This window comes from Neopsephotus bourkii, unplaced genomic scaffold (genome assembly GCF_033783945.1).
Source record: "Neopsephotus bourkii isolate Nb327-2 ecotype Australia unplaced genomic scaffold, CSIRO-AGI_Nbou_v1 NB_1574, whole genome shotgun sequence".
In the NCBI taxonomy this organism is placed as follows: Eukaryota; Metazoa; Chordata; class Aves; order Psittaciformes; family Psittacidae; genus Neopsephotus; species Neopsephotus bourkii.
In genome coordinates this window covers 5249422-5275742 of record NW_026902050.1, presented here as the reverse complement: position 1 = coordinate 5275742, position 26321 = coordinate 5249422, and the positions used below count along the sequence as shown (strand labels likewise).

Sequence of the window (26321 nt, the reverse complement as noted above, 5' to 3'; positions counted from 1 at the left end):
TGTTAGTCCGTCCTGCACTTTGATTCCTGGAATGGATTGTAGGGGAGATTGCACATTTTCTTTTCATAAAAAAAAGCAAAAATGATAGCCACAGATTGTTTTTAAAGTCAGTGGATTAGGTATGCTATGTAGATTCTGACATCATGGGGAGGTTCATCAGTATCAGCTTTAGCTCAGCTTATGTCAGTATTCCCTGTTCAAAACTCCACATATGGAGCCGAAACAGAGACAAGCCAGTGTCCTTTGCACAGCTGACATCAGTATTACTCTTATAATTTAAAATACAAGAAAATACTCCATCTTCACTATGTATTTTTTCAAAACTATTATGGGATAACCATTTTTAATTTACTTCATTCAGTCCAGAAATAATAACTAACTACATCTTTTGTGCTGAGTCTTGGAGCATCAGTATTGTGGCTGTGAAAAAGACCGTCCTTGTTCCTAGGACACAGGGTTCTCTGAATCTGATCCTTGAAATAATTTCACCAACATCTCAAAAGCCTACTCAGTTTCTATTCGTGGAAGTCAGACAGTATTCAATGACCATATTACTTAATCTTTTACACTACATTGTGCAATCGGAAAAGGGAAGCTTAAGTTATTGCGTTTATGTATTTATTTAATATAATGGAACTTTTATAACTACTAGTTTTGTTCTTGGTTTTTGTTGATTTAAATTAAAAATTATGATGGTGGAAAAGTATAAGCCAAACAGTAATACCACAGTATAATATTGCAGTTAATGTTAGAACAACATTCATACAGTCATATGCATACTCTCTTTTTTTTTTTTTCTTTTTAAACTCAGTGTATCTAGGAAATACCCAACAGATACTTTCTGTTGGTTTTTTTTTAATTGTTCTATCTTATAAATGGAGAGCTAAATGATTTTTATTACATCTTGTGTACATGATAAATGTACCCGCCTTCTACAGAGAATATGAATCATTGGAGTTGTCTGAATTATACTGAGAGCTTTCAGAAGTAACTGGAAAATAAAACTTTAATTGCCTTATATATATTAAAAAAAAAAAAAAAAGGTTGTAATCTGGAAACATTTTACAGAGTATTTCAAGTACCTGGAAAGAAGACTTCTGGTTTAAAAAAGTAGTTTTGGAAATGTATTCTCTCCGAGCTGCAGTGTATTTGCTGTACACAAAGTAGCAGCACCAAAGCACCATTCTTTAAGCTCCCTAAATTGGTTCTTGGTTGATGGCTTGATGCCCCTTTATTCTCACTGATGGGTAGATTCTTGATCTAAGGGAAATGACCTTAGAAACATCCTTGTCTTTTGGGGAGGATCCCAATATTCAGTTTTGAAATAGTACTGCTTGAAACTGTTCTCGGACAGATCACATCTGGCCAGCTGTGAAAAATATCTCTCAAATGCAGGACATTTATAGAGTGTTCTCTGAGTGTGCTTGTTACTGTTACTTCTTCTACAACCTCAAGAGCTTACTCATTAGCCTTGTAAGGATGTCAGACAGTTAAATAGTGTGCTTCTAATTACTATAGAATGTTTCATACAGAATTCAGGCCATTGAGACAGAAGAATTAAGTTGTGGCCTTTTCTCCAAAAATTGCAATTGCCTTCCCCATCTGCAGATCGTATAGACAGGGAATGGCATGTCTGTCAGCCAAGAGGCATGGAAGCTGAACCCTTAAAATTGAGTGCTTGAAATTGGAAGTTCAGTCAGTGCCAACATTGTCTTTCACCCTCTCTTACACGCGTAGGCAGTAAAAGAGCCTAAATTCAGGAAGTCATCTTATATAGTATTCTCCAAATCATTAGCACTACTGGAAGGTTGAATTTCATCCCATTGTGTTTCCTAGCTATTGAATGTTTAAATCGGACACCTTTATTTTACTGTAATTCTGATTTCATGACGACTTTGTGTGAGAGACTTACTGTTTCTTGGGTTTTATGTGTACTGCAAAAGAAATCAGAATATGAAATGTGTTAGATACATTAGGTGAGCATTTTCTTCCAACTGTCTCCCCTTTAGTATAATATCATGTATCTTAAAGTCATGAGAATCCGATATCTACATTTAACTTCAGTCATGTTTTTTCTTACTGATTTGATTTGAAGATTTCACATGTATTTGAATGTACAGGTTGTTCTTCAACTGCTAAAAGTTTTTTAAAATATTACATAGCTCTGAGGAAGCAGGAGTTGAGAGTTGCTTTCTGTTTTAAAACCTGATTTAATGCCTTCCTAAAAGTCCTTGAAAAGGTTATTTAATTTGTTGTTATCCATGGTCAGGGAAGCAGTTGTTTGGAGATTCGGGATGATTTGTATGAACTGTATTTCTGCTATACAAGACAAAGAAAACAAGTGTCTTGGTCAGAAAATTCTTCTAGTTTTAATAGATGTATATTATGGTCTGAAAATTCTACAGTTTTTTACAAGAGTGTATTAATAAGTATCCAGATAAAATGTAGGGAAGTCTCATATATAAGGCTGGAGGAATTTAGGAATAACGTTCTTTGTTGGAAGAAATTCAAATATTAAAAAGGAATAAAATTAGATTTAGTATAAATGGAAGCTTTTCTCATAACTACATTCATGCCATGGATCAGAAGGAAAAAAGCAAATGCTCAGTTTAATACCTCTTCCTTGTTCTTTGTTCTAGAGCAGTTTATAATTTTATTCTTTGCAATGCTAACAGCTTGAAAATATGAGAGGGTGTCAAAAGTTAAGAAATCACATGCTGCTTCATTAATGGTCTTCCTCTGCCTTTGCAACCTCATTGCACTGGAGCAGGCAATTCCAGACTGCTGCGTGGGCAGGATGTGGGGCAGTGCATCCTGAGGAGGGGCAGACAAGGAATTAAAATGTTAGATGCAACTTACAAGCTGTTGCTAGAGAGTATAAAGCTCCTTAGTTATTTTTATTAAAAGCGTCTTGAATGAGCCAGCCCGCAATTCATAAACTGCTGTGTAATCTCTGGTATCCTTTGCCAGAGGCTGGCTAGCTGCCTGTCTCCTGGTCCCTGAATCCCTACTGATCTTCAAGGTTTGTAACTGCTGCTTTCACATCTTCCTCTTAGCCAAACAAATTTGGGCCTCCATTTAAAAAGCAGCAAACCAAAGTGATAACCGTATTTTAATAGCCGTAGAAGATGTAAACCAGTAGTAGAAGATGAAGGAAGATACTGGCCATAGTACACAGAAATGCATTATTTGGGTCCAAGGAAGCCTTTCCACCTTGCACAACCCAGTTAGCAAATACACAATACAGAAAGTTTTGTCTACTATTTGAATTTGTAGCTGCATAGGAAAGCGGGTACACTGCTTGCTTTGATAATAGGATTCTGAAATAAAGTTATTTGACATGTTCCTTCACAACATCAAACTGTGATACTCCTCTGTGAGCCCCTCTGAACAAGTCTAAGGTGAATGCAATGCACAGAACTATTGTTTCTAGCTCTCTCCGGAGCTAGACCCAGTGTCACCACTTTGATTGCAGTATTGTTTGAATCTGTGGGTTTTACTGAAAGCATAGCAACTGAAGATTTTTAATACATCCTTCCCCTGTACATCAACAGAGACTAGAGAAAAAGGTAGGCAAGGCATCAAGCTGCTTTGTGTTAGGAAGAGAACAGTATTCAGGCTTTGCTTTCAGAGCTTTCCTAATCCACCAATTCCCTTATGTTGGAAGCACAGAGAAGCAACACAAGAGCTTTGCAATTCTCTGTATGCTGGGATAGGAGTACCTTGTCTAAGTAGTCTGATTTTGCCCAGGCCTTGCTCCTTCTGTATTCAGGAAGTGATCTCACTGCAGCATAAACTGAATTCATTACAGTTATGACCATAGCCCCTTGCACTTGTGTAACCACTATAATTGGTTCTAAGTACATTTGTTTAATTTTTATGTATTGATAGTCTAGATTTATAATGAGTACACTTTCAGTGTATTGTGACTAGATGACTTCTAGTTAATGTACTTTAGGCATTGTGACATATTTCATTTCTGCCATACCTGATGGCTTTCCTTTTTGTATCCCTGTTTGTTAAGAGTCTGGCTTAAGACATTTCTTTTGTCAAGCAATAATAAAAAATTAGTTCATTGACATTTCTTAAAAAAATGTAAACCTGCAAATCTATTTATTACAATGAATCATTTCCAAAAAGTACTAAAAGCATTAACAATTCTTTTCTCTTTTTCTGCAAGTGGTCTTACACTTTAGAGAAACCAAACACTGGCAGCATATATAATATTGCTTGGTCTATTGATGGCACTCAGTTAGCTGGCGCATGTGGTAATGGACATGTCATCTTTGCCCATGTTGTGGAGCAGCGCTGGGAGTGGAAGAACTTTGAAATAACTTTAATTAAGAGGAGAACCATGGAGGTAATCTTTACAGTTCAGAGCTGTGCATTCTCATTATTTGTTTTCTAAGTCTTTTTTTAATACAAAATGGCTATTTTTAATCCTTGACATAACATTATGCTTTTTTTCCCCTATGTATATACGACTGAAAGCATTTAAGATCATAAAATGGCCAGATTTAGCAAATGGTATAAATAATTATCAGTTGTACAGAAGATCAGATCCATGTTAACCAAACGATACCACCAGATGGACCAGGATTACGTAACTCAGAAGTACTCTATCCTCTATAAGAACACAAAGCCCATTTGAAGAGCATGTGAAATTAGCTGTGAGAGGCCACTTACAAGAGAGAACATTTCAAGTGTAATGAAGATGTTTATGCTGAAAACAATACAAATACATTGGCAAACCCAAAGCATCACATTAAATAGTATTACAGTAACTGTCAGCAAAGATGAAGCTGCTTAACTAGGTGTGGATAATACAGAGTAGCTTACTTTACTTAATCTGAATTCATGAGTTGTTTGAGGCACTGATGCATTTTGTGGTAGCTAATACTTTCATAAGGTTTACAGTATACCTGTTGCTAATGAGCTATGATGAATGTTGCTATCTTAGGGCATTTCCAGATAAATTCAGTTGCTGACTATAACTGTAAAGGGTTGTAATGTGCTTTTCTGCATCACATACTGTATTACAGCCTAGAATCAGATCCTTCAAAGCTACAGAAATTTGTCATATATAATACACATCAGGTACCTGCATGGTGCTTCCATCTGAGTACTGAGCAATAGGCATTGACCTCAGTGGGAGCTGCCAAGTCTCAGCACTGCTGGAAATGAAACAGTCCCCTACATGTGGTTTCTGGAGCTTAAGTTCAGGATCCTTCTTTTGAAAAATCTTGGCCTGAATCCACATTTAGGTTACCAAATATCTGGGAATTAATACAAAAATATGAATTTTTACCTTCTAATTCACCCTCTGTGTTCCCAGACACTGACTCACAACATTCACTCTCTGAACATGGGGATAATATAAGATTTCCATTCTTACAAATTTTCCAGATTACACATTCGGTATTGGATACTTGGCCAATATTTTAAATATCCAAGTCAAGTTCTTAAATTCCTAATTAGGCCCTTAAATGTTTTTTTGGGTCTTGATTCTTTTAATCTTGAATATGTAACTGGGAAAAGTTGTAACAACAGAAATGCTGTATTGCAGTTTGGTCTGGTGGGTGGGTTAACATGAGTCAGTGTCTGGGAACACAGAAGACGAATTAGCAGGTAGAAATTCATATTTCTTCTTTCATTCCCAGACATCGACTCGTAAGAGATGGGTTCTGTGAATAATCTCCAGAGTGTTTGAATATGCAAACAACTGAGGAAGTATAACTGACCCTTATTCAGGACTAATTTTTTATTCTATTATTTTATAATAAGTGTTTATAAATAATAATGTAGGAAAATATTACCTACCAAATTGTTCAGGATGCATTCTTCTTTTCTGAGTACTACAATAGCTAAGTTAATTATGGACGTACTGCTGCAGTGGACATAGCAATTAATATGTCTTTGGAAATAGTTTCTAGGCTTTCATAATAATTGAGTTCAGTCCTTGTTTTGCAATTCGTTGCATAATGGAGAAAATGGAAAAGAAGCTACCACCTTCAGAATGGTGACATCTTAAAAAAACTCCAACCACAAACCCAACAAAATAAACGCCAAATAAACAACCAACCAACATCCCTGTCATACAGTATCTCCTTAGAGTTCAGCTGCCTAAAATCTTTGAGCTCAAAAAAACTTCGTCAATTACAGGCAGACTGTGATTTTTGTGAAACATCGTTTGAGTAAATTTTCACAGTAATGGCAAAGGCACAGCCTGTTAGAATCATGGAATAGTTAGGATTGGAAAGGACCTTAAGATCATCAAGTTCCAACTCCCCAGCCATGCACAGGGACACCTCACACTAAACCGTGACACCCAAGGCTTCATCCAACCTGGCCTTGAACACTGCCAGGGATGAAGCATTCACAACCCCCCTGGGCAACCCATTCCAGTGCCTCACCACCCTAACAGGAAAGAATTTCTTCCTTATATGCAATCTAAACTTCCCCTGTTTTAAGTTTTAACCCATTACCCCTTGTCCTATCACTACAGTCCCTAATGAAGAGACCTTCCCCAGCATCCTTATAGGCCCCTTCAGATACTGGAAGGCTGCTATGAGGTCTCCACGCAGCCTTCTCCAGGCCGAACAGCCCCAACTTTCTCAGCCTATCTTCATACAGGAGATGCTCCAGTCCCCTGATCTTTGTGGCCCTCCTCTGGACTTGTTCCAACAGTTCCATGTCCTTTTTATGTTGAGGTCACCAGAACTGCCCACAATACTCCAAGTGAGGTCTCACAAGAGCAGAGTAGAGGGGCAGGATCACCTCCTTCGACCTGCTGGTCACACTCCTTTTGATGCAGCCCAGGATACGGTTGGCTTTCTGGGCTGCAAGCGCACACTGAAGCTGGCTCATGTTCATTTTCTCATTGACCAGCACCCCCAAGTCCTTCTCTGCAGGGCTGCTCTGAATCTCTTCTCTGCCCAGCCTGTAGCTGTGCCTGGGATTGCTCCGACCCAGGTGTAAGACCTTGCACTTAGCATGGTTAAACTTCATGAGGTTGGCATCAGCCCACCTCACAAGCGTGTCAAGGTCCCTCTGGATGACATTCCTTCCCTCCAGCGTATCAACCGAACCACACAGCTTGGTGTCATCGGCAAACTTGCTGAGGGCACGCTCAACCCCACTGTCCATGTCAGCGACAAAGATGTTGGAATAAGACCGGTCCCAACACCCATCCCTGAGGGACACCATTCGTTACTGGTCACCAAGGCCATCTCCTAAATTTCCCTTACTTCAGATTGTGTTACCATTAAAATGTGTGCTAGAGTTATTCTACATCTAGACAATGTATCTATCCTAATGTTGGACATTGCTGAATTGTTTCTATGGGATTAGTGAAATATTATATTTCAAACATTTAGATAGTCAGCAACTGAACACTGAGTCTTAAAATAGGAATTTTCACACTTCCCTGATCTCAGATGGTTTTCTCAACAGCAGGTGTAGTATTCTGCTTATATGTTATGTATTCTAAATACATGTTAATTACTGCTTTCTTTTAAGGAACTCCATCCAGCTCTTCATTGTTTCTGAGTTCATAGAACCTTACAAACCTCTGGTTTATAAGGTTCATAGAGGTTCAGAGGTTTATAAAGTTCATAGAACCTCATAAACCTCTATAAACCAGAGTTTATAGAACCTTTTGAGTTTTCATCACTGCTCTGAAAGTGGCTGTTCCTACATAGATATGTTCTGCTAATGGCATACTCGTACCAGCCTGTACTTTTAATAAGACAGAAAATGGTATTTCACTAGTTAGTTTTCATTTCAGTTATTGTCATTTTTTTCAGCCACACTTTTCTTTTGATTAGGTGCACAATGTCATTAATGATGCAGTAGATCTATTGGAATTTCGTGACAGAGTTATTAAGGCCTCTTTGAACTATGGGCATTTGGTTGTTTCAACTTCTCTTCAGTGTTACGTGTTTTCGTAAGTAAAATAAATTCATGAAGCTGTCTCAAGTTTAACAGTTGTAAGGACTAGCAGAAACATTGTTTAGAGTACAGTAGTTAATATTTCAATTTTTTAATTTTTGACTGAGATACTCTATGGAACCTAGCATCATCTACAACAAACTGTGGGAGTATAGTTGCCCTCACCCTATAATCCTTTCAGCTTCTTGCTGGTGCTACGACTGCCTGTTCATTTGGCTACAAAAATTTGGCAGCCTTTCTTTTTATGTAGAGGCAGCAGAAATAGTGGCTGGGTGTATCTGTGCCTCTGTCTAGGGACTCCTTTTTTTCAATATCGCTTCTAGCATGAAATTATTTTGGAACAGAATAGGAAGGATTGAATCCTGCATTACATTTTAAGAACATGATACTGTTTCATATGCTGATATTTAAACTTTACTCCTAAAGTCATTTACCTCTTCAGTGTCATGACTAATGCTAAACAATAACACAGCCTGTAATAGAGCACACAGGAGAGGGGCTCTTTCCTACCTCCAGATGACTGTAAAAGAGTTGAACCACAATTCAGAAATATTTAAAAAACGCATTTGTAAGTATGATTTTGCTGCTTACTGAAACTTCTAGGTTAGCCACTGGTAGTGTAAAGGGGTGCAAACATGAAAGCCGGGATCATACTGCATAGTTGTCAGTGTTACAAATGCTATTTTCCTTTTGAAGACCTCTCTTTTTAGGAATGTTAGGTGATTAAAGTGTGTTTTACTTAGCAAATTCAACTTTGTATTTTCAATAATATGTGAAGGTGAACGGTCTTAATGGATGATGAGTTTATTTTTTCAGTGTAAAGAACTGGAATACACCACTGATCTTTGACCTGAAGGAAGGAACAGTTAGTTTGATTCTACAAGCAGAAAGGTAGCTAAATTATTGTAACACTCACTATTAGATGTGCATGTGCGTTTCCTCAAACTTTGCTCTATAAGATAAACACATATTGAAATACTAGAAATAGATGAAAAGTATACAGTATTTTTAAGTAGCATGTGAAGCTTAGTTGGTATATTTGCCATAAGTCTGTGATGTTGGTAATGAATCTTCCATATGTTATGTATGTTTGTATTCTCATTTACAGAAGAAAGTATGTTTTCTGACATTGTGCTAACATGTGTGGGGGGCTTATGTTCCATATTACTTTTTTAGCTGGAATATATTTTATATAAATTATCTTTTGTCTCCAGTTTTTATTTAAAACATGCCAGGTATGCCAGATAAAAGGAAAAAAAAAATTTTTCTTACATATTTGTATTTCTATTTGCAAGAAATTACTGTTTTTTCTCAGTTTAAGAAAACTTTAATCTGTAATACCTGAAAATCATTTGTCAAAGAGATCTTTAGGTATGCTTTTATAGAAAGTCTTTCAAAGCACTAAGAGCAGAAGTAAAAAATCTTGAGTTTTTGTTATACTAATAATTCTCATGGACAAATACTATTGGACAACTATTTCAGCACATTGCAGCACAATGCTCACTGCATTTTTGAGTGAAGCACTTATGTCCTAGCCTGCAGAAATATTGCAGTGGAGAACAGGTAAACAAGTAGATGGGATTTTGAAGATGTTTCTAGATTTGGAATTTTTCACTGCCAGTTAAAAGTAAATTGTGAAAACCTGGCACATATTCTGCAGTACTGCAGGTGATCCACAGAATTGAAGCTATGGTTTTGGTAAAACCGGTCAACCTCAACAGTTACGTGTACAGACAGTGGTTCGTTAAAAGTGTCTTCTATTTGCTTTACATCATAATGTAGACATACTAAGGAAAATAATACAGGTAATACTATTTCAAAGCTAGCTGTAACCATGAAAGTTGTTTCTCACATATATACACACACACAGTGTTACCTCATGGGGTGATGTATGGGGAGTACTGTCTGCAGCTTTATGCTTTGTCATCAGGAGTTAGAAGATTTAAATTATATAATACCTATAACAGATAAAATCATAGTGATTCCAGATAGTATTTCTCATGGTAAAAGACCATGTTCACATTAAAACGGAAATCTTCCATAAAAATCTTTTAGTATATGAGGTCTGAAATGTAAGGCCTAGAAGTTACGTAGTTAACTCAAAGCAGTTGCAGGATGTTAGACAGTTGCTTTCTACTTGCTGAAACTGTCATCATGCTGTTCTGTATTACTTAACAATTTACCTTTTTGTTGGGGTTTTATTTGTAGGCATTTTCTTCTTGTAGATGGTGGAGGACTTTATTTATATTCATATGAAGGAAGATTAATTTCCTCTCCAAAATATCCAGGAATGAGAACAGACATTTTAAATGCCCAGACAGTATCTCTCAGTAATGATACTCTAGCAGTAAAAGACAAAGCTGATGAAAAGGGTAAGTTCTCGTTCTGATAGTTTCATGTTTACTAATAATTCAGTATGAGATTTTCAGCATCTTCACATGTAACTTTACTTAGCATACTAATGCTGAAAGAAAACTATAAAGCATAAACAATTTATTTGTGATATAAGTTAAAGATAATAGTTATAAAAATGAATTAAAATGAGTCTTGCTTAACAGTGATTAAAAAACTTAGAGAAAGATTGGTATGTCTGTGAATTTCCAATTGTGTGTAATGCATCAAAGAAGAGTGGAATGTTTGCAGCAAGCACTTGAACAGTAGGTTTTCGCTCTCTGATGTGATTTTCTAAAAAAGTACTTCAGCAACTTTTTCTGCTTGACTCCTGCTTCCAGTACAGTAATTTCCAGTACAGTAATTGTGATTAATTTTAGTTTTCAGATGTTCTTTAGCTTTTTGGGGGGCTGTATTTTTGCAGCATGAAAGTTTTATATGCAGCTGATATGACCGTAGTTAGGAGTCTGCAATGTTCTGTCTCAGCGTTGTGTTCCTGGATATTTTTGTTCTTGAATTTTGTGTTTTGGCATCAGAAGCCAGTAATTCTAAAACACAACATGGCCAAATGAGCTTCAGGTAAGTTTTGGCATTTATAAGTGGTACAGGAATATATTTTTGTCAGTCAGCATTTTTCCTTTTCTCAATACCTTGAGGCAAATGTGTAGGTTTGCTAGTGCAACAATTTAAATTTTAAGTGTCTGGAAGAGACAGATTCTTCCATTGCTGGAAAACCCATGGCACTATGACTTTTGACTCCCTAACTGTGCCATTTATAAGCTGTACAGATATGACAGTGCAGGGCGGCAGTGCTATCTATAGCTGCATTTCTCCTGCGATACAGCCAATAAGGGATTACTAGTCGGAGCAACTGTTTGTGGGAGGTGCTGTTACTGCAAAGTGAAACAGTGAAAACTTCCTGCCTGTGGTTCCAACTGACACTAACTCAGTCTACTGTCTATCTATAACTGCTCTCCTAGACTTAATGATTAGATTTTAAACATTCAGAATTTTAGAATACTTTGTTTTGCAGCAAAGAACCGCCATATTTATCTACTTTTTGCTATAGAGAAAAACCTTTCAGTGTGAAGTAGAAAAGAAGATCCCTGACAGGGAGTTAGTCCTTTAGCACTGATTACATAGTTGTTTTCTCAGCATTTAACCTACAAGGTAAACTGCTTGGTGAATGAATAAAACCTTTCTAACAATCCCTTAAAATATTCCTGCCCAAGCAAGTGAAAAACGAAGTGGGGTTTTTCTCACTTCCATATTACAAAGCATTTTTGCTATTCCATAGAACTTTTAATTTTTTTTCTTGTATATCCTTATTTTCTGTGTGAGGATACTTTCTTTTATTCTTAATTATTTTTAAAGGCAGTATGTATTTTTAACATCATCGTTTAGAAGTAGTAATATAACTGTAATATGTATTTTATTGTTAGGAAAATTACTTCAGAAAAATATTATTCTCAAGCATCAAGACATAAAAACTGTAATAACTAGAATGGATTTTAATCAGCAAAAACATATTTCAGCAAAAACACATTTCAGTGTAAATTACTGAGCAAAACACAATAGTTTACAAAAGAAGGTTAAGTGATAAATTGTATTTTATTTCTGATCTTGTTTTACTCCGTGTGTGTCTATATTACACAAGTGCATGTATGTATATTACTTGATGCACATAATACAGAGACTTTGTTTTATTGTTGTATAGACACCTTGAGGCAGTCAGAATAAAAACAATAGAAGTATTTTAAATAAATTAAGGTTATAGATAAAATTAATCCATGTTAACTGCTGTCTATGTGCATGCATATTTAAGATTGTGATGTTAAACTCGCTTGCCCCTTTCTCCTGCCCATTTTCCTGAACAGACTGAAAAGCATCTCCGTCTCCCAATCATTCCTATGAGTGTCCTAAAAAATCACATCAGCTGGTTTTATATGCAAGCTAATCTTCACCAAGCCTGTGATTTAGAGAGGCAGGGTTTCTGGCTATGTTTACCAGATGAGCTCTCCAAATGATCCTGTTGACAGCAGCTTCCATCAGGGCAATGAGTAGGGGTGAGGTTTTGGGTTTTTTTAGATGTCAGCCCCACTAGTAGTGATAAAATACCTTATAATATGCTAGCACATGGGAAAAAAGATGCTTGGCAAAGGAAACTGTGGCTTATCTATGCCTGTTTATTCTTCTCAACTCGCTCCAGCAGAAGCATTTTTTTCCTTTGCTCTATTTTGAGGGCATAATGTGCTGCATTATAGAAGTATCTATGATAGCTCAGTTTGATACAGGAAGCAGTTTATGCATTGTGGTGTGGAGCTCTCTACAAGCTAATTTACTGTTGAAACAGGGAGATGTATGACTTGCTGTGCTTCAGTGTTGTTACCTGGATATTCTTCCTCTTTTATTAAAAAAACCACAAAACTGGTAGCTCTGTGCTTACAGCCCTTCAATCTCTAATGAAGCTGAAGAGGTAGGTGAGCCTGATCTCAAAAGGGGTCTGGTGACCCTGCAAGTGGTTATTCCATGATGATAGAACATCTGTTTAAAGATACACAGTAGCTGTTCTCTGAGTGTTCAAAGTGAGAGAATGCCCTTTGCTTATATCTTTAATTTATACATTTAAAAAAGAGATACATTTTAGGTTCTAAATGATTGTAAAGTGATGTGGAGTTTTTCCAGATTTGGGGGAGGGGTAGGACGACACCAAAACAAAACAAAAACCAAAACAAAGCCTAATGCCAAACTTATTTTCTGAAATCCTTTAATAAACATTGTAGATTAATGAAAAATCTTACTTGGCAATTAGGTACAGTAGTTTTCTTTAAAACTCTTTTAATCTTACTTCGTACAGCTAGTATAGTAGCAGTAGAATTGGCTTGTATAATTAGATCAAAATAAATTTCATGCAGGGAGTCATGCATAAAAGTGAGAAAAATAACACTTCTCAGGAGCAACTAGTTTTCTTTCATATATTTAGCCTGCTGCCAAGACCAACACATGTGCAAATCCCTTTCTTTTCTTCCTCTGCAAACTCAGCCAATGCTTTCTGAACACCTGCTTTTACAGGTTTGTTGGGTTTTCTTGGTTTGTTTGGGGTTTTTTTGACCTCAAACATCCTGCATCCTGGTGAAAGATGCACAGCAGCATTAACATGTTAACATCTCCATCCTTTGGAATGATGGTGTATATTCATCCTATATTGTATACTTACAGGTAATGTGTTGAAACTACAGGTGAGAAGCATTACTGAACAGCTGAAATGTTTCTGTCACATCAGTGTTTTCTAGGAACTAACATGGAATCATGTGCTTTAAGTTACAGCTGATGTTCCTCGTAATGTTACTGTTTTCTCTAGGTTTAAATACCTACATCTGTCTGAATTTGTGTGTATATTATTCACTGACTATATGGATGTGTGTGCATCACACACATGTGTATGTATACATATAGACTGAATCAAAGAGAAACTATTTTTAAACACGTTGCAAATTTGAGTCTTCACTGTATATCCCAGAAATACAGATGATGATGGTTTGGGGGGTTTTGAGAAGATTTTTTTCTGAGGGTGGGACAGGGAAAGAGTGAAACAAATGCAAAATCAAAATAATAAAATTCAAGTATATCTAGGTAGATACTTTTTGAGGAAGCCAGTTATAAATGTATTAATGACAAGCAGAAACCCTAAACTGCCCTGGAAGAAAATATGCCTAGGGATCACCAAATTAAAAATACATAAAAAAAGCAGTTATTAACAAAATACAGAATTCTTCTGAAGAATGTTTTTCCTCAATAGTTCACAGGACATCTTTCTATATATTTGATTCTGATTCCTGTAGGAAAATGTATCAGTTAATGGTATTGCTTCCTAAACGTACATGCTCATCAAAGTTGTGGGTTAAGATTGAGTAAATCTGTCAGCCTTGGTAACATTAATTAATTCAGAATGCAGAGTAAAGACTTGCATCAGACAGAACTTAGTGTCATTTCTGTAAATAGCCATTTGAGTTGTGACAGGAAGTAAAACTTTCGTTTTCTCAATTCTTTCAGTCCATAATGTTGTATTTCAATGGCTATATATGCTCTGAAAATAATATTTGAGGATTTTCTCAGATCAGCCTGATTGCAAAATGAGACTGTCCCTAAGCTCAGCAGACTATGGTGGTTACATTTTCCCCAAAGTAATACTCTTTTTTCACCAGAGTATGAAAGTCACTGGTAAATCTAGCACACCCTTGGCGGTAAATAATGCTCTATAAAGGAAAATAACTGCTTGAAAACATCTATTAAGAACTGTTGCTTTTAACTAATAAACCATTTTTTTTTCTTCAGTTATCTACATATTTGAAGCTTTATCTGGAAAGCCATTGGGTGATGGAAAGCCTCTAACGCATAAGGTAAGATGAATGTGTCTTTTTAATTATATTTTGAAATTAAGAATCAATAGTGGGTTTCCCCAGTAATGGGTCTAATAAGCTATTAAAGGTTTACAGTCTGAATAGGAAGGAGCTTGACAACTCTAGCTGACTCTTATATAATAACGAGAATCAGATTCTTCATGCAGCATTGATGTACAAAGGGACATACTATAAATTGTGTTCAGTTACTGGCGTGTTTCCTGTGCATATATGATTTTGAAACTACAGGTAAATTGTTTTGTTATGCACTAAAACTGATCAACTGAATTTCTTTTGCATGTCCTCCAGCTTTTATCAGTGCTGACCTGTTGTCAATACTGAAGAAAAAGAACATCAGGGATGCCTGTCTTCAGTCTGAGCTTTTACAGATTTTACTTAAAATAAAAATTATTGCCTGAACTGCATTTTACTTTTCTTCACTTCCCTGCTATACAAAAAAAAGCAAAATTAGTCAGCATTTTTTTAAGAGAGGAAACATCTTTTAGGCAGCTTTTGCTTTGAGAATGCCACTTGTATTTCTGTAGTTTTGTAGTAAATTCCTAAACTGCTAACTCTGTTGCAGTTTTGGTTTAATCTGCATGAAATTCAATTTATAGAATGCCTGATACAAGCAGAGAATAGACAGTGTCTTCGTGGGCCAGTTTTTCAAGAGTTTTGTGCCTTGGTTTTTAGTAAAGCATTCATTTGTATATCACATGCTTGCTGTGATACAAATATTCGAACTAAAACTCAGATATTTTCTTTTTCCTTTTCAGACAGAAATTGTAGAGATAGCTTTAGACCAGAAAGGACTTACAAGTGAAAGAAAAATAGCTTTTATTGATAAGAACAGGGATCTTTACATTACTTCAGTTAAACGGTTTGGAAAAGAACAGAAGATTGTCAAAATAGGTAAGAAAAATTCAAAATAATGTTTAAGTACAAGCTGTCAGGAAAATAGATGTTTATTTAGTAAATGAGTCAAAATTTTGATTTTAATCATGAAATTGGACTTGAAGAAACATTAGAAATAGTCCTGTGGCTTTCATAAGATAGTAATAGAAACCACTTTAGTACATTTTATCTAAATCCTGATAATTTTTATATCAGTTACGTGTAAAGTGCTGGTTGTTGCATTCCAGAGCAAGCAGCTAAAAGGATATGGGAGACGGATGTATTCCTCAGAATTATTCAATACAGAATCTTTCAGTCATTTTTCTTGCAAATGCAGATCTCTGACGTTCATATTTTTAATTAAAAGTTGAAATGCCGTAAATGGGTGCATGATCCAGTAAGTGCAATGGTGCAGTCTGATCATTGAGTTAATTTTTATTTCAAGTCTTACAATTAAGTGCAAAAAACTTTATTATGAAAAGAACTTTCAGAAAGAGAAGTGAATTTTGCTGCAGGTTTGTAAGAGGTTACCTTACAAACTAGGTAGTGAAAAACAGACCTTATGAAAAGACCTAAACCCAACCAATAGTTATACTTTTAGTACAGTATGAGAAGTGTCTCTTCATTTTGAATTTTCTTGTGGAAATGCATATTATTCTGTTATCTTTAAGGGACGATGGTTCAAACTTTGGCTTGGAATGACACATCTAACATTCTTTGTGGGATTCAAGATACCTGTTTTACAGTCTGGTACTACCCCAACACAGTTTATGTAGATAAAGATCTTTTGCCAAAAACTCTGTATGAAAATGAGGCAAGGTAATATATCCTTTTTGATCAAAGTTGTCGTATATATTTTAACTTTTTTTACTACCTCTTTAAAAAAATATGTTAATTTTGGCAGTTAAAGTAGAAACTAGTGTGCAACTTTTAAAATTCTTTTTATATTACTGTTTATGATTAGGAAATTAGGAAGAAGTATTTTATAGGGTATATCATAAAGTTTGGAGTTGAAATGATGATGCACAGTTTAAGAGTACAATAATATCTTGATGCAAAAGCAAAAATTATCATGTCTCATGAAATATTGCTTTAGTAGTTTGTATAAAAAATAAAAAAGATCTGTTTAAAGTATTGAGATACTGGGTCACAGATAATATTATTTCCAGTTCAGCATGTTTACTTTACATGTTTACTTCAGCCTGTATGCATTGTGAAATTCTTCATGAAGACTACCTGAATTAATTATATCCTCCTAAGAGTGATGAGAGCCCAAGTATTTTTTACTGAAAAATGTATTTGAATTTTTTTTCGCATATACCCAGTTTGTATTTGCCTTACAGCCATTGAATGTGGTTAACTAACTATAGTTTTATTTTTAGAGAACATTAGAACTGCCTGTTGGATTCATCTATTAAATAACTAGGTGGTTCGGTTCTTACATGCTCTGAAAATGAAGTATAATCATGTTATTTTGAAACAAAGATTTCTTTAAATTCTTAACAGTATTTTCAGTAAGAAAGAAGTGAATATTAACTTACCTTTTTTTCTCTACCCAGTGAATTTAGCAAAAATCCCCAGATTGTACATTTTATAGGAAATCTAATAACAATTAGAAGAGCAGATGGTTCACTTACTCACCTTAATATTTCACCTTATCCTGCGATTCTTCATGAATATGTTAGTAGTTCTAAATGGGAAGATGCTGTTAGACTGTGCCGCTTTGCAAAGGTAATCCTAATTCTTTGGAATGTTCAGATGCAATTTCACTGTAATATTTATGTTTTCCAGTATTACTTTAATAATGGTAATTGCATATCAGATGTTACATCTCATCTCCATTCTTGTGCTCTGTTGCTGATTATTTGGGGGTTGGTGATGAAAAAATCATATATTTTTCATATTTACGTAATATAACATAAAGAATTTTGCAATTTTTTTCTATACATAATAAAAATTATTTTTATTCACAACAGAGTCCAGATTGATTGAACACAGGTACACACAGAAGTTAGTAATAAGCTTAGATTTTCAGGACTAAGCTTTAATATAGCTGATTAAAAATTATCTGCATCTCCACAGTTGCCTTGTATTTTTTCATATTTTTATTTCACTTGGTTTTGTTTTGTTTTCCTTTGCTTGCTTTTGTATGTATCTAGGCAACAGCAACAGATGAGGTGAGTCTGGCAGTCTTTTAAACAAGCAGACAAAAATCCCCCCACAACCCTGCTTCCTTTCCCTCTTTTACTTCTAGAAATGAGTTTAGCACTTCCATGTGATTATCATAACCTTAAATATGTATGTCATCTATTTTTGTATTTGCATTATTAAATCAATATGGATCCCAGTAACTTGTGTTGTATAATGACTTTTATTTTGAGTGGTACTCAAAATAGGTTTTTATTCCAGTATTGGGCAGTGGGTACTGGGATTTCAAATTTCAGCTACAGCATTATGTTAACTTTTTTGAGTTATCTAAACTCATCAGCTTTAAAAATAAAATGTCTGTATCAGGTGGCAATATACAGTTTGAAGTATTTCCAATAAGTAACAAGAGGAAAGAGGGAATAAAAAGCTAGTGAAAAATTTCTAGAAAATTTATCAGGCTGAACTTTCAGCATTTTGCTACCTTATTTTCTAAATAATACAGAAGTGGGAAGAGAAACATGATGATTTCATGAGCATCATAAATGAGCATCTCTGAAGAACGTTAGTTCTCCCTAATTACAGGCTACCAGTAGGAAGATTTGTATTACCCTGAATCATGGTAAAGAGTGGGAACACATGGCCAGAGAAGGAGCACAGGCAGAGGTGGTGATAGTGAAACCACAGCACTGGGCTGCATTACTGTATGTCATTAGCTTCAATGGGTCTTATCATACAAAAGCGATTGTGAGACAGGGCATGGGAGTATGTTTTTAGACCATACTCAATGTAGCTGTGTATTCTGATTTAAATCAATAGTAATCCTATGCTGCCTCTAAAAACCAATTCAGATTGCAAAGTGTTTATTTTCAGAATTGTTATTGACCATAGCAAGGTTGTGATATTATTGTTACTACTGATTTTTCCTAATTCTTAATTCTAAATATAAAATGTACTGAAAATAGCAAAGGAGACAACTTCTGAAGTTCTTACAGCCTCATCAGGTTAATTGTTCTACTGTTACGGAATTATTTTCTCTTTCGTTTGTAGTATGTTTATGATAAGTTATTATCAGCATCCGTGGTTAGCCAGGTTAAAATAATTTTTCTAACTACAACCAGTGCTTTGGTTTCCAGCATAGTTCCACAAGTAGTGACAGTGAAACCAGTGATGAAGTGATAAAGTGATACTATGCAAGAGTTCATTACTGGTTGAGATGCTAAAAGCTAAGGATTCATTTAGCCACACAGTCTCAGCTGCTCACAACATCAATGCTTTTGTAATTAAGGAGTTCTGAGAAATAACTAAGTAGTGAGTTTCTAATAATGAGGCTTAGATCAAAAAATGCCGAAAATGTCACACTGAGAAATGTTGTATTGTTATACATTATTTTCAGGACTCGTATACTTCCTGTGAGAAGTTATTTTTAGCACAATAATAAATATTTTAAGTTTTAGGAGTTGCATTTCTGTTAAAATTCCAGGATCAAACTATGTGGACATGTTTAGCAGCTATGGCAGTTGCGAACAAAGAGATGGCTACAGCAGAAATTGCCTATGCATCAATTGGTAAGGTAAGAAAATGGACTTATTTATTTCCAGTTAAATTGTTGTAAATCTAATTTTAATAATTATTTTTCCTTACTAAATTAGTGTACCTCTCATTAACAGATTGACAAAGTTCAGTATATCAATTCCATCAAAGATCTGCCATCAAAAGAATCCAGAATGGCTCATATGCTGCTCTTCAGTGGAAATAGCCAAGAAGCTGAAACCCTGCTTCTTCAGACAGGCCTTATTTATCAAGCTATTCAAGTCAACATTAATCTTTACAATTGGGATAGGTAGTATTTCTTCAAACACAGTATGTTTATAAGCAGTCTTACTGTTGTAACTGTAAGATATTCAAGACACTTGGCTTTATTGCAGATACTTAGCTGACTAATTTCTTATCTGTAATTGCCCAGAGCTGTAAAAAGATGAATTAAATCTTATGCTGATAATAACCAATGAAGTAACTTTCTGTCATATTTAGAAGTATTCTGTGGTCAAAGTCCAAAGCATGCTTGGAAGTATTTTTAAATAACATTTTGCTTTTTCATTACTGTTAACACAGAAAAGTCTTTAGTGATACCTCAAGCTGTATGTGACCCTCAAGGAATTAAGGCTATTTTGAAATGTCTTGTTGCTAAAAATAGACACGTGGCTATTCAGACTCCCAGCACGGTGTAGGTGGATGAAGTATGAATTAGTCCTGAAAAAGCAAAGTAGGAATTTCTCCTTTAAACAAAACCCCGCATTTTCTAACAGAATTTTCTGAGGCCATTTACTACTAATTTCTCTGCTATGATATTTTTATCTTTGTGGACAAAAAGTTGTGGGTTTTTTTCTCCTACGTAACTTGTTTTTTTATTATGTTGCCTAATATGTATCAGCTAAAAACTGTACAGATCAATCATAGAATCATAGAATGAATCACAGAATGGTTTGGGTTGCAAAGGACCATAAGATCACCTAGTTCCAATCCCCCTGTCGTGGGCAGGGATGCCTCACACCAAGTATTCCTTAAGCCATTGAGAACAAAGCAGATAGGAGAGTGATCAATTATACTAATCCAATAACTAATCTGTACCACTTACTGAATATTCGTAAATGCTGTGTAGCATACACCATAGATATGTACTATGACTGTTCAGAAGCAATTCCTGACTGCAGTGAAATTATTAAAAATTATTACTTTTGCCCCTTTATATTGAGAGTGCTGAACTCTTAACTATTCTGGTTTATTTTCTTGAACTAAAAAGACTCCTGTTGTCAAATTCTAATGATATGATGAGGTTGTCAACAGAAATAGTTGCTAGCTATTTTTCATAGTATGTATCATATAGCAGATGGTCTCCTTCACTGGCTACTTTTGTTAACCTCCTGTGACTGATACTAATGTAAAACTACTTGACACTATAGATTAGGAATCTTTGCCTGCAGCTCAAACGCTTTTCAGCGTATTGTTTTGCAAAACCGTGGTGATTGTAGTTGTGCCAGAGCATTTATATAGCCTGACAAGCCCATTTCTGTTCTATTCCAGGGCCCTAGAACTAGCATTAAAGCACAAGACACATGTTGACACAGTCCTGGCTTATCGACAAAAGTTCCTGGAGGACTTTGGTAGAAAAGAAACAAACAAAAGATTTTTGCAATACGCAGAAGGTGTAAGTATTCCTCAGAATTGTTCTCACAGCTTTAGGTCAGTCTGTTCTTCGTAGCTGGTTTGGGACAGTAGGGGAAATCGCTTTAGTATTTTTTTTCCCTTCGTTCAAATATGGGCACAAATCTTAAGATTTTGCATCTGAGTACAAGTCCATAGCTTGATGTGTGGCTACTTGGCTAGCACTAGTTGTGCATGTATTTTATTTGAAGCCACAAATATGGTATGTATATATTTAGTAAATGGCAAGAATTACATAAATGAAGGCATAGTTGTTTCCTGTGAACAGGGAGGTAGGTAGACAAGCAGGTTGAATGTGTACCTCTAAAATGTCTTCAGCATTTGAATGTATTTTTATGGATAGTAGCAATAACAAACTTTGAAGATATCCATATATATATATATTAAGAGTGAACTATGAATTGTTCTGCCAAGTATGATAAATAGCTAAATATACAATTTCATCCAACTTCTGGAAAACATCTCCATCATCAATAGGTCATTTTCATTTACTAGCATTTCACAGATCTTAAAGACTGAGGACAGATCTTAATAGTTCATAAGACAGAAGTAGCTTAGATTCTGCTCGAGTACTTCTACACATATCCTTTATGAAAAGCATCCACATGTGCACCTTAGACAGCAATTCCATTGGGCAGCCCTTACATCCTTCCTGCTCTTCCCCTTGCTCTGTTGCTAAGTGTTCTTAGGGTGAAGCTAATGAAGAGAGATGTGTACTTTGACTGTCTCAGATCTTTGCATCCAGCTGATGAATGAAGAAATACATCAGAGCCGTTAGCTGAGATCATTTAATTGGACAGTGCCTATTACACTTTCAGTAAAGCTTAATATCTAATGTAAGTCATTAGATTTCAGCAAGTCCAAGGATGTTTCATTTCCTAAACAAGAATAAAAGTCTGCACAATATCTAGCCCTGCAATGAACCATTCTGCGGTACTTTACCTAGAAAATACAGGAAAATAGCAGAACAGATTGCAAGCACTCTTACTGTGGAGCAGTTTCGACTGCTGTGCTGTAAGTATGTCTTCTACATAGTTTAAATCCAATATTGAGAAAAAATAATGTTAATCCCCTGATGCTTCTGAAAGAGACTTTGTAGATAATACTGTCTCATCTTGGAATCATTAAGAAAGCCGTGGTTTCTGGAAGGTTTCCTTAGCAATAACACCTTGTCAGTGACAAATTATGAGCAGTGGAGCTTGTTTCATCTCACACTCAGTCTTGAAACTTGGTCTTGAACTGCAGGATGTTCCTGTATCTATGTTCTTGAAGGTCTTGTTGTCTGGATCTGAAACTAGGAGGTGACCTGCTTAATGAAGTGGATTTTAAAGCTCTTGGGTACAGTGGTAACTAAATTCTTAATGCAGCCTGTCAGACTGGTATAGCAAAGGTAGTAGGAAATGTGAAGGGCATTGAAGAGAAAAGCAAGATTTGGTGCCGCTGTTCCTTCTCAGGGAAAAAGAGAGGTCTCAGTTTTCCTTGCACCACCTAAAGTTCCTTGAGGCTTAAGTAAGGAGTTTTTACTTCATTTCTGTACTGTAGCTGAAAGCACTGACCTGCAATCAGATACAGAATCTAAACAATGTGCTTCATTGTTATATCTCACGTCTTTATATATGAAGTATTATGAAAGTAATTTATATACTGAGAATCCATATCTTGGCAGTTTCTAGACATCACTGGCAGGGGTTGTCTTCACTGGCAAGTAGCTCTCAGGGCTGGATGGCAGGATTAGCACTATATGTGGTATGTTCAGCATTTGTGTGACTTCTGTTAAAGCAAACACATTAATTTTTAGAGTGCTAGAAAGATTTCAGTCATCAGATCCAAAGCATCTGGACTCAGTAAATGCATCCTAAATTGACCTTTTCACATGAGAATGTGGGGATTGCAGTTACATCTTTCCTCGTAGAGAATCTTCACTTTTATTTCGTGACTTAGTTAACAGTGTAACAAGTACTGTGAAAATTCCCTGTGCAGCAGTTGAGATTATTTTCCCATCCCATCTTTGAAAGTCTTAAGTCTCCAGCAATGAAACTGAACTTTGCAACTACATTGTTGCCCAGTTTTTGGATATATTTTTATAGTCATCAAATACACCATGATCCATTCTTGTCAAATGTTTTTGGAAAGACTACTGTTGTACCCCACTGTACCAGAGATACTGTACTATATCGATTGTCTGAAGTTTCACTGAAATATAATACAGCCAGAAGATGACAATTTGCTGCAGCTGGAGAAATGCCAAGATACAGCTAAAACATTTATTGATGTAGAAGACAAATTTAAAGCAGAAATCTGATTTCTGTTATATCAGATAACTAGTGTAATATGCTATCAGTTTACTTGGTGGCCTTTCGGTGCAGTCAAAAGACACCGCCGCATGTATTATTGATAAAGGACTATATCCTTAGTAATAGGACACAGATGTCATTATATTTAAATTAGAGGCAAGTTGATTGAAGTTATTTTTGCATTTTAATGGAGGTTTGTTTGCCAGACACAATGAGATGTATTAGTATTTGTTAAAGTATGTCAAGCTTGTTTTAAGGTGGAAAGCTCAGTTTGTTAGAACTCAGCTGTGCATTCATACATTAATATCCATTAGTATAAGCTGTCACTTATATGTGAAAAACTATATGATTGGTACTGTCACTTTGTCATTATAACTTACAATTGTCCTGTTAATATATCTGTTTGACCTCTTTATGTATGTTAGTTGACCTCTGCATACTCACTTTTCTTCTACAGCTGGAAGTTGATTGGAATAAAATCAAAGCCAAAATAGAGATGGAGATTGCTAAAGAAAGAGAACGAGCAGCAGCCAGTCCTGCGGTGAGAGCTAGTGTGACTGTACAGCAATAACTCTCCTTTTGGTCACCTTCAGAAGTGCTTCTCGAATATATTGTACTGGCATATTTTTCCAAACATTAAAAAGCCACAGCAAATGTTTTCTGGGGAACAGGAGTGAGAATCAACGTAGTTCTTGTTAACTGTTGGAAAGCAGGCAGAATTATTTACTTACTACAGTCTCATTTTGAGCAGGGTTTATGTTCTAATGCTCTAGTGAGTAGCTACGCTGTAGTCCACAATACATGTATGAGAAAAAAGGGAAATTGACTTTCTTTCTGTTAGTGGCTTTTAAATTTAATTGTCACTAAAATTATTTAACCTTGTTTGCCTCTAATTTAAATACCTATTTTCCTTTCTAAGCCCCTAGTTGAGTAGTTTGGTTATTTCTGCAACCTCAGGGACCTCTGAAAACTCTTGTTTAAAGTGCCCCAGAACAAATTCAGCAAGCTGTAAGTATTGAAAATTAAATATAAATCACAAAATAATATTTTACTCCCAGTTGGGATACTACATATTTCTGCTAGTATGTATGTACAAGCAAGTTCTTCAATAGAAGATTTTTTATTACTTCAGCAACTAAGGTTTGTCACTAGCAAGGTATCAATAAATGGTATTTTCTTAGAAAAATTGTTTAAAATACTGTGGAATGTGCTTTGAATGTTGTCTGAAGTAACAAACAGCATTGTTGGTTGGGTTTGTAGTGTCTAACACATATAATTGGCAGTGTTATATACTAATTTCAAATAAAGAAGAGCTTTTTATTAATTTTTTTCTGCCCAAAGCACTTGATTTGAAATAACTGTTTTTACATTTGTGTTATTTCATCAAGATATATTTTTGGTTTACATATGAAAGTGGCTGCATATGTTAGATGTTCTTTGCAGAAGCCCTTTGCATTGCAAATATGTGAGCAGGTTTTTCATAGTTGACATTGTATCTTTTCAAATGTTGCCATCCAAATGTTAAATATCATAGAATAGAATCATAGAATAGTTAGGGTTGGAAAGGACCTTAAGATCATGAAGTTCCAACCCCCCTGCCATGGGCAGGGACACCTCGCTCTAAACCATATCACCCAAGGCCTCGTCCAACCTGGCCTTGAACACTGCCAGGATGAAGCATTCACAACCTCCTTGGGCAACCCATTCAAGTGCCTCACCACCCTAACAGGAAAGAATTTCCTCTTTATATCCAATCTAAACTTCCCCTGTTTAAGTTTTAACCCATTACCCCTTGTCCTATCACTACAGTCCCTAATGAAGAGTCCATCCCCAGCATCTCTATAGGCCCCCTTCAGATACTTGAAGACTGCTATGAGGTCTCCACGCAGCCTTCTCTTCTCCAGGCTGAACAGTCCCAACTTTCTCAGCCTATCTTCATATGGGAGGTGCTCCAGTCCCCTGATCATTTTTGTGGCCCTCCTCTGGACTTGTTCCAACAGATCCATGTCCTTTTTATGCTGAGGACACCAGAACTGCACACAATACTCCAAGTGAGGTCTCACGAGAGCAGAATAAAGGGACAGGATCACCTCCTTCAACCTGCTGGTCACACTCCTTTTGATGCAGTCCAGGATGTCAATTTTTTTCTGGTTTGTGAATTGTTATGTGACACTTTTTTCATAGTTCACAAAATTCTTAATAAAAACAAGGGTTTTTTTAAATGTATCTAATCCATGATGCATTAGGTGATTTGCATTGATTTATTTGACTGCTAAATAAAACAACATTTTTGATGTAGCTCATCTGAAGCTCTACAGTATTCTGGTGTACTGACACATGGCAAAGTGAGCACCTTCACCTTCCATTGACTTGCAGAAAGCATTTACTAGTTCCAGAATTGAGTTCAAAATATCACTAATGGCAAGTGTCTAATGTTAAATTTATGATGCCTGGCTCAGATGCAACATAATGCAACAAAAGCAGTTTTTGAAGACTGGTCTAGTGGTAGGGTTTCAGCTCAGTCTTGCTCATTTACTCTTGGACTAGTTGGAAGTACAGCAGAGACAGCAAATTCACTCAGCTTCTTAAAAATGCCTGGTGCAACAACTAACCGTTGCATAGATTGAGATAAAACAGAGGAATGGATGCCACACTTGCCACACTGACTGCTCTTCTGGCTGATGTCAGTGTCATTCACGGGAAGTGATACATCAAGTTCTCCATATCTCAGTGGTGATGAGAAATGCTGTATTTGTAGGTGATGGGAAAGATTGTTTAGTTCCTAAGCCAAAACACAATAAAAACTTTACAGTATTTATCAATGGTCAGATCTATTTTATTTCCATGCATGTCCGGTCCTGAACTACATGCTATGCTGAGCATCTGTGTGTTAAATAGAAAACAAAGCAAAACAAGCACTGGATATTCTTTCTTTCATCAGGTTCTAATAAGCAGGTAACTTGGTGCAATTCCAACCTTCATTATGAAATCTGAATTTTAGAATATTCTCAGAAGATAACAT

At 35.8% G+C, this 26321-nt stretch overlaps 1 protein-coding gene across 1 annotated transcript in view; it reads left to right on the top strand.

Annotated features, from left to right (window-relative positions):
- IFT80 (intraflagellar transport 80) overlaps nt 1-24582 on the top strand; it is a 58176-nt gene extending 33594 nt beyond the window's left edge. The window contains exons 8-19 of the mRNA XM_061371652.1: nt 4181-4360; nt 7827-7945; nt 8767-8841; nt 10159-10322; nt 14677-14741; nt 15518-15653; nt 16307-16454; nt 17195-17366; nt 19264-19353; nt 19451-19623; nt 20865-20988; nt 23757-24582. Coding sequence (XP_061227636.1) covers nt 4181-4360; nt 7827-7945; nt 8767-8841; nt 10159-10322; nt 14677-14741; nt 15518-15653; nt 16307-16454; nt 17195-17366; nt 19264-19353; nt 19451-19623; nt 20865-20988; nt 23757-23870 — 1560 coding nt within the window. The 3' untranslated portion in view covers nt 23871-24582. The remainder of the gene's footprint in view (nt 1-4180; nt 4361-7826; nt 7946-8766; nt 8842-10158; nt 10323-14676; nt 14742-15517; nt 15654-16306; nt 16455-17194; nt 17367-19263; nt 19354-19450; nt 19624-20864; nt 20989-23756) is intronic.
- The last annotated feature ends 1739 nt before the right edge of the window (nt 24583-26321 follow it).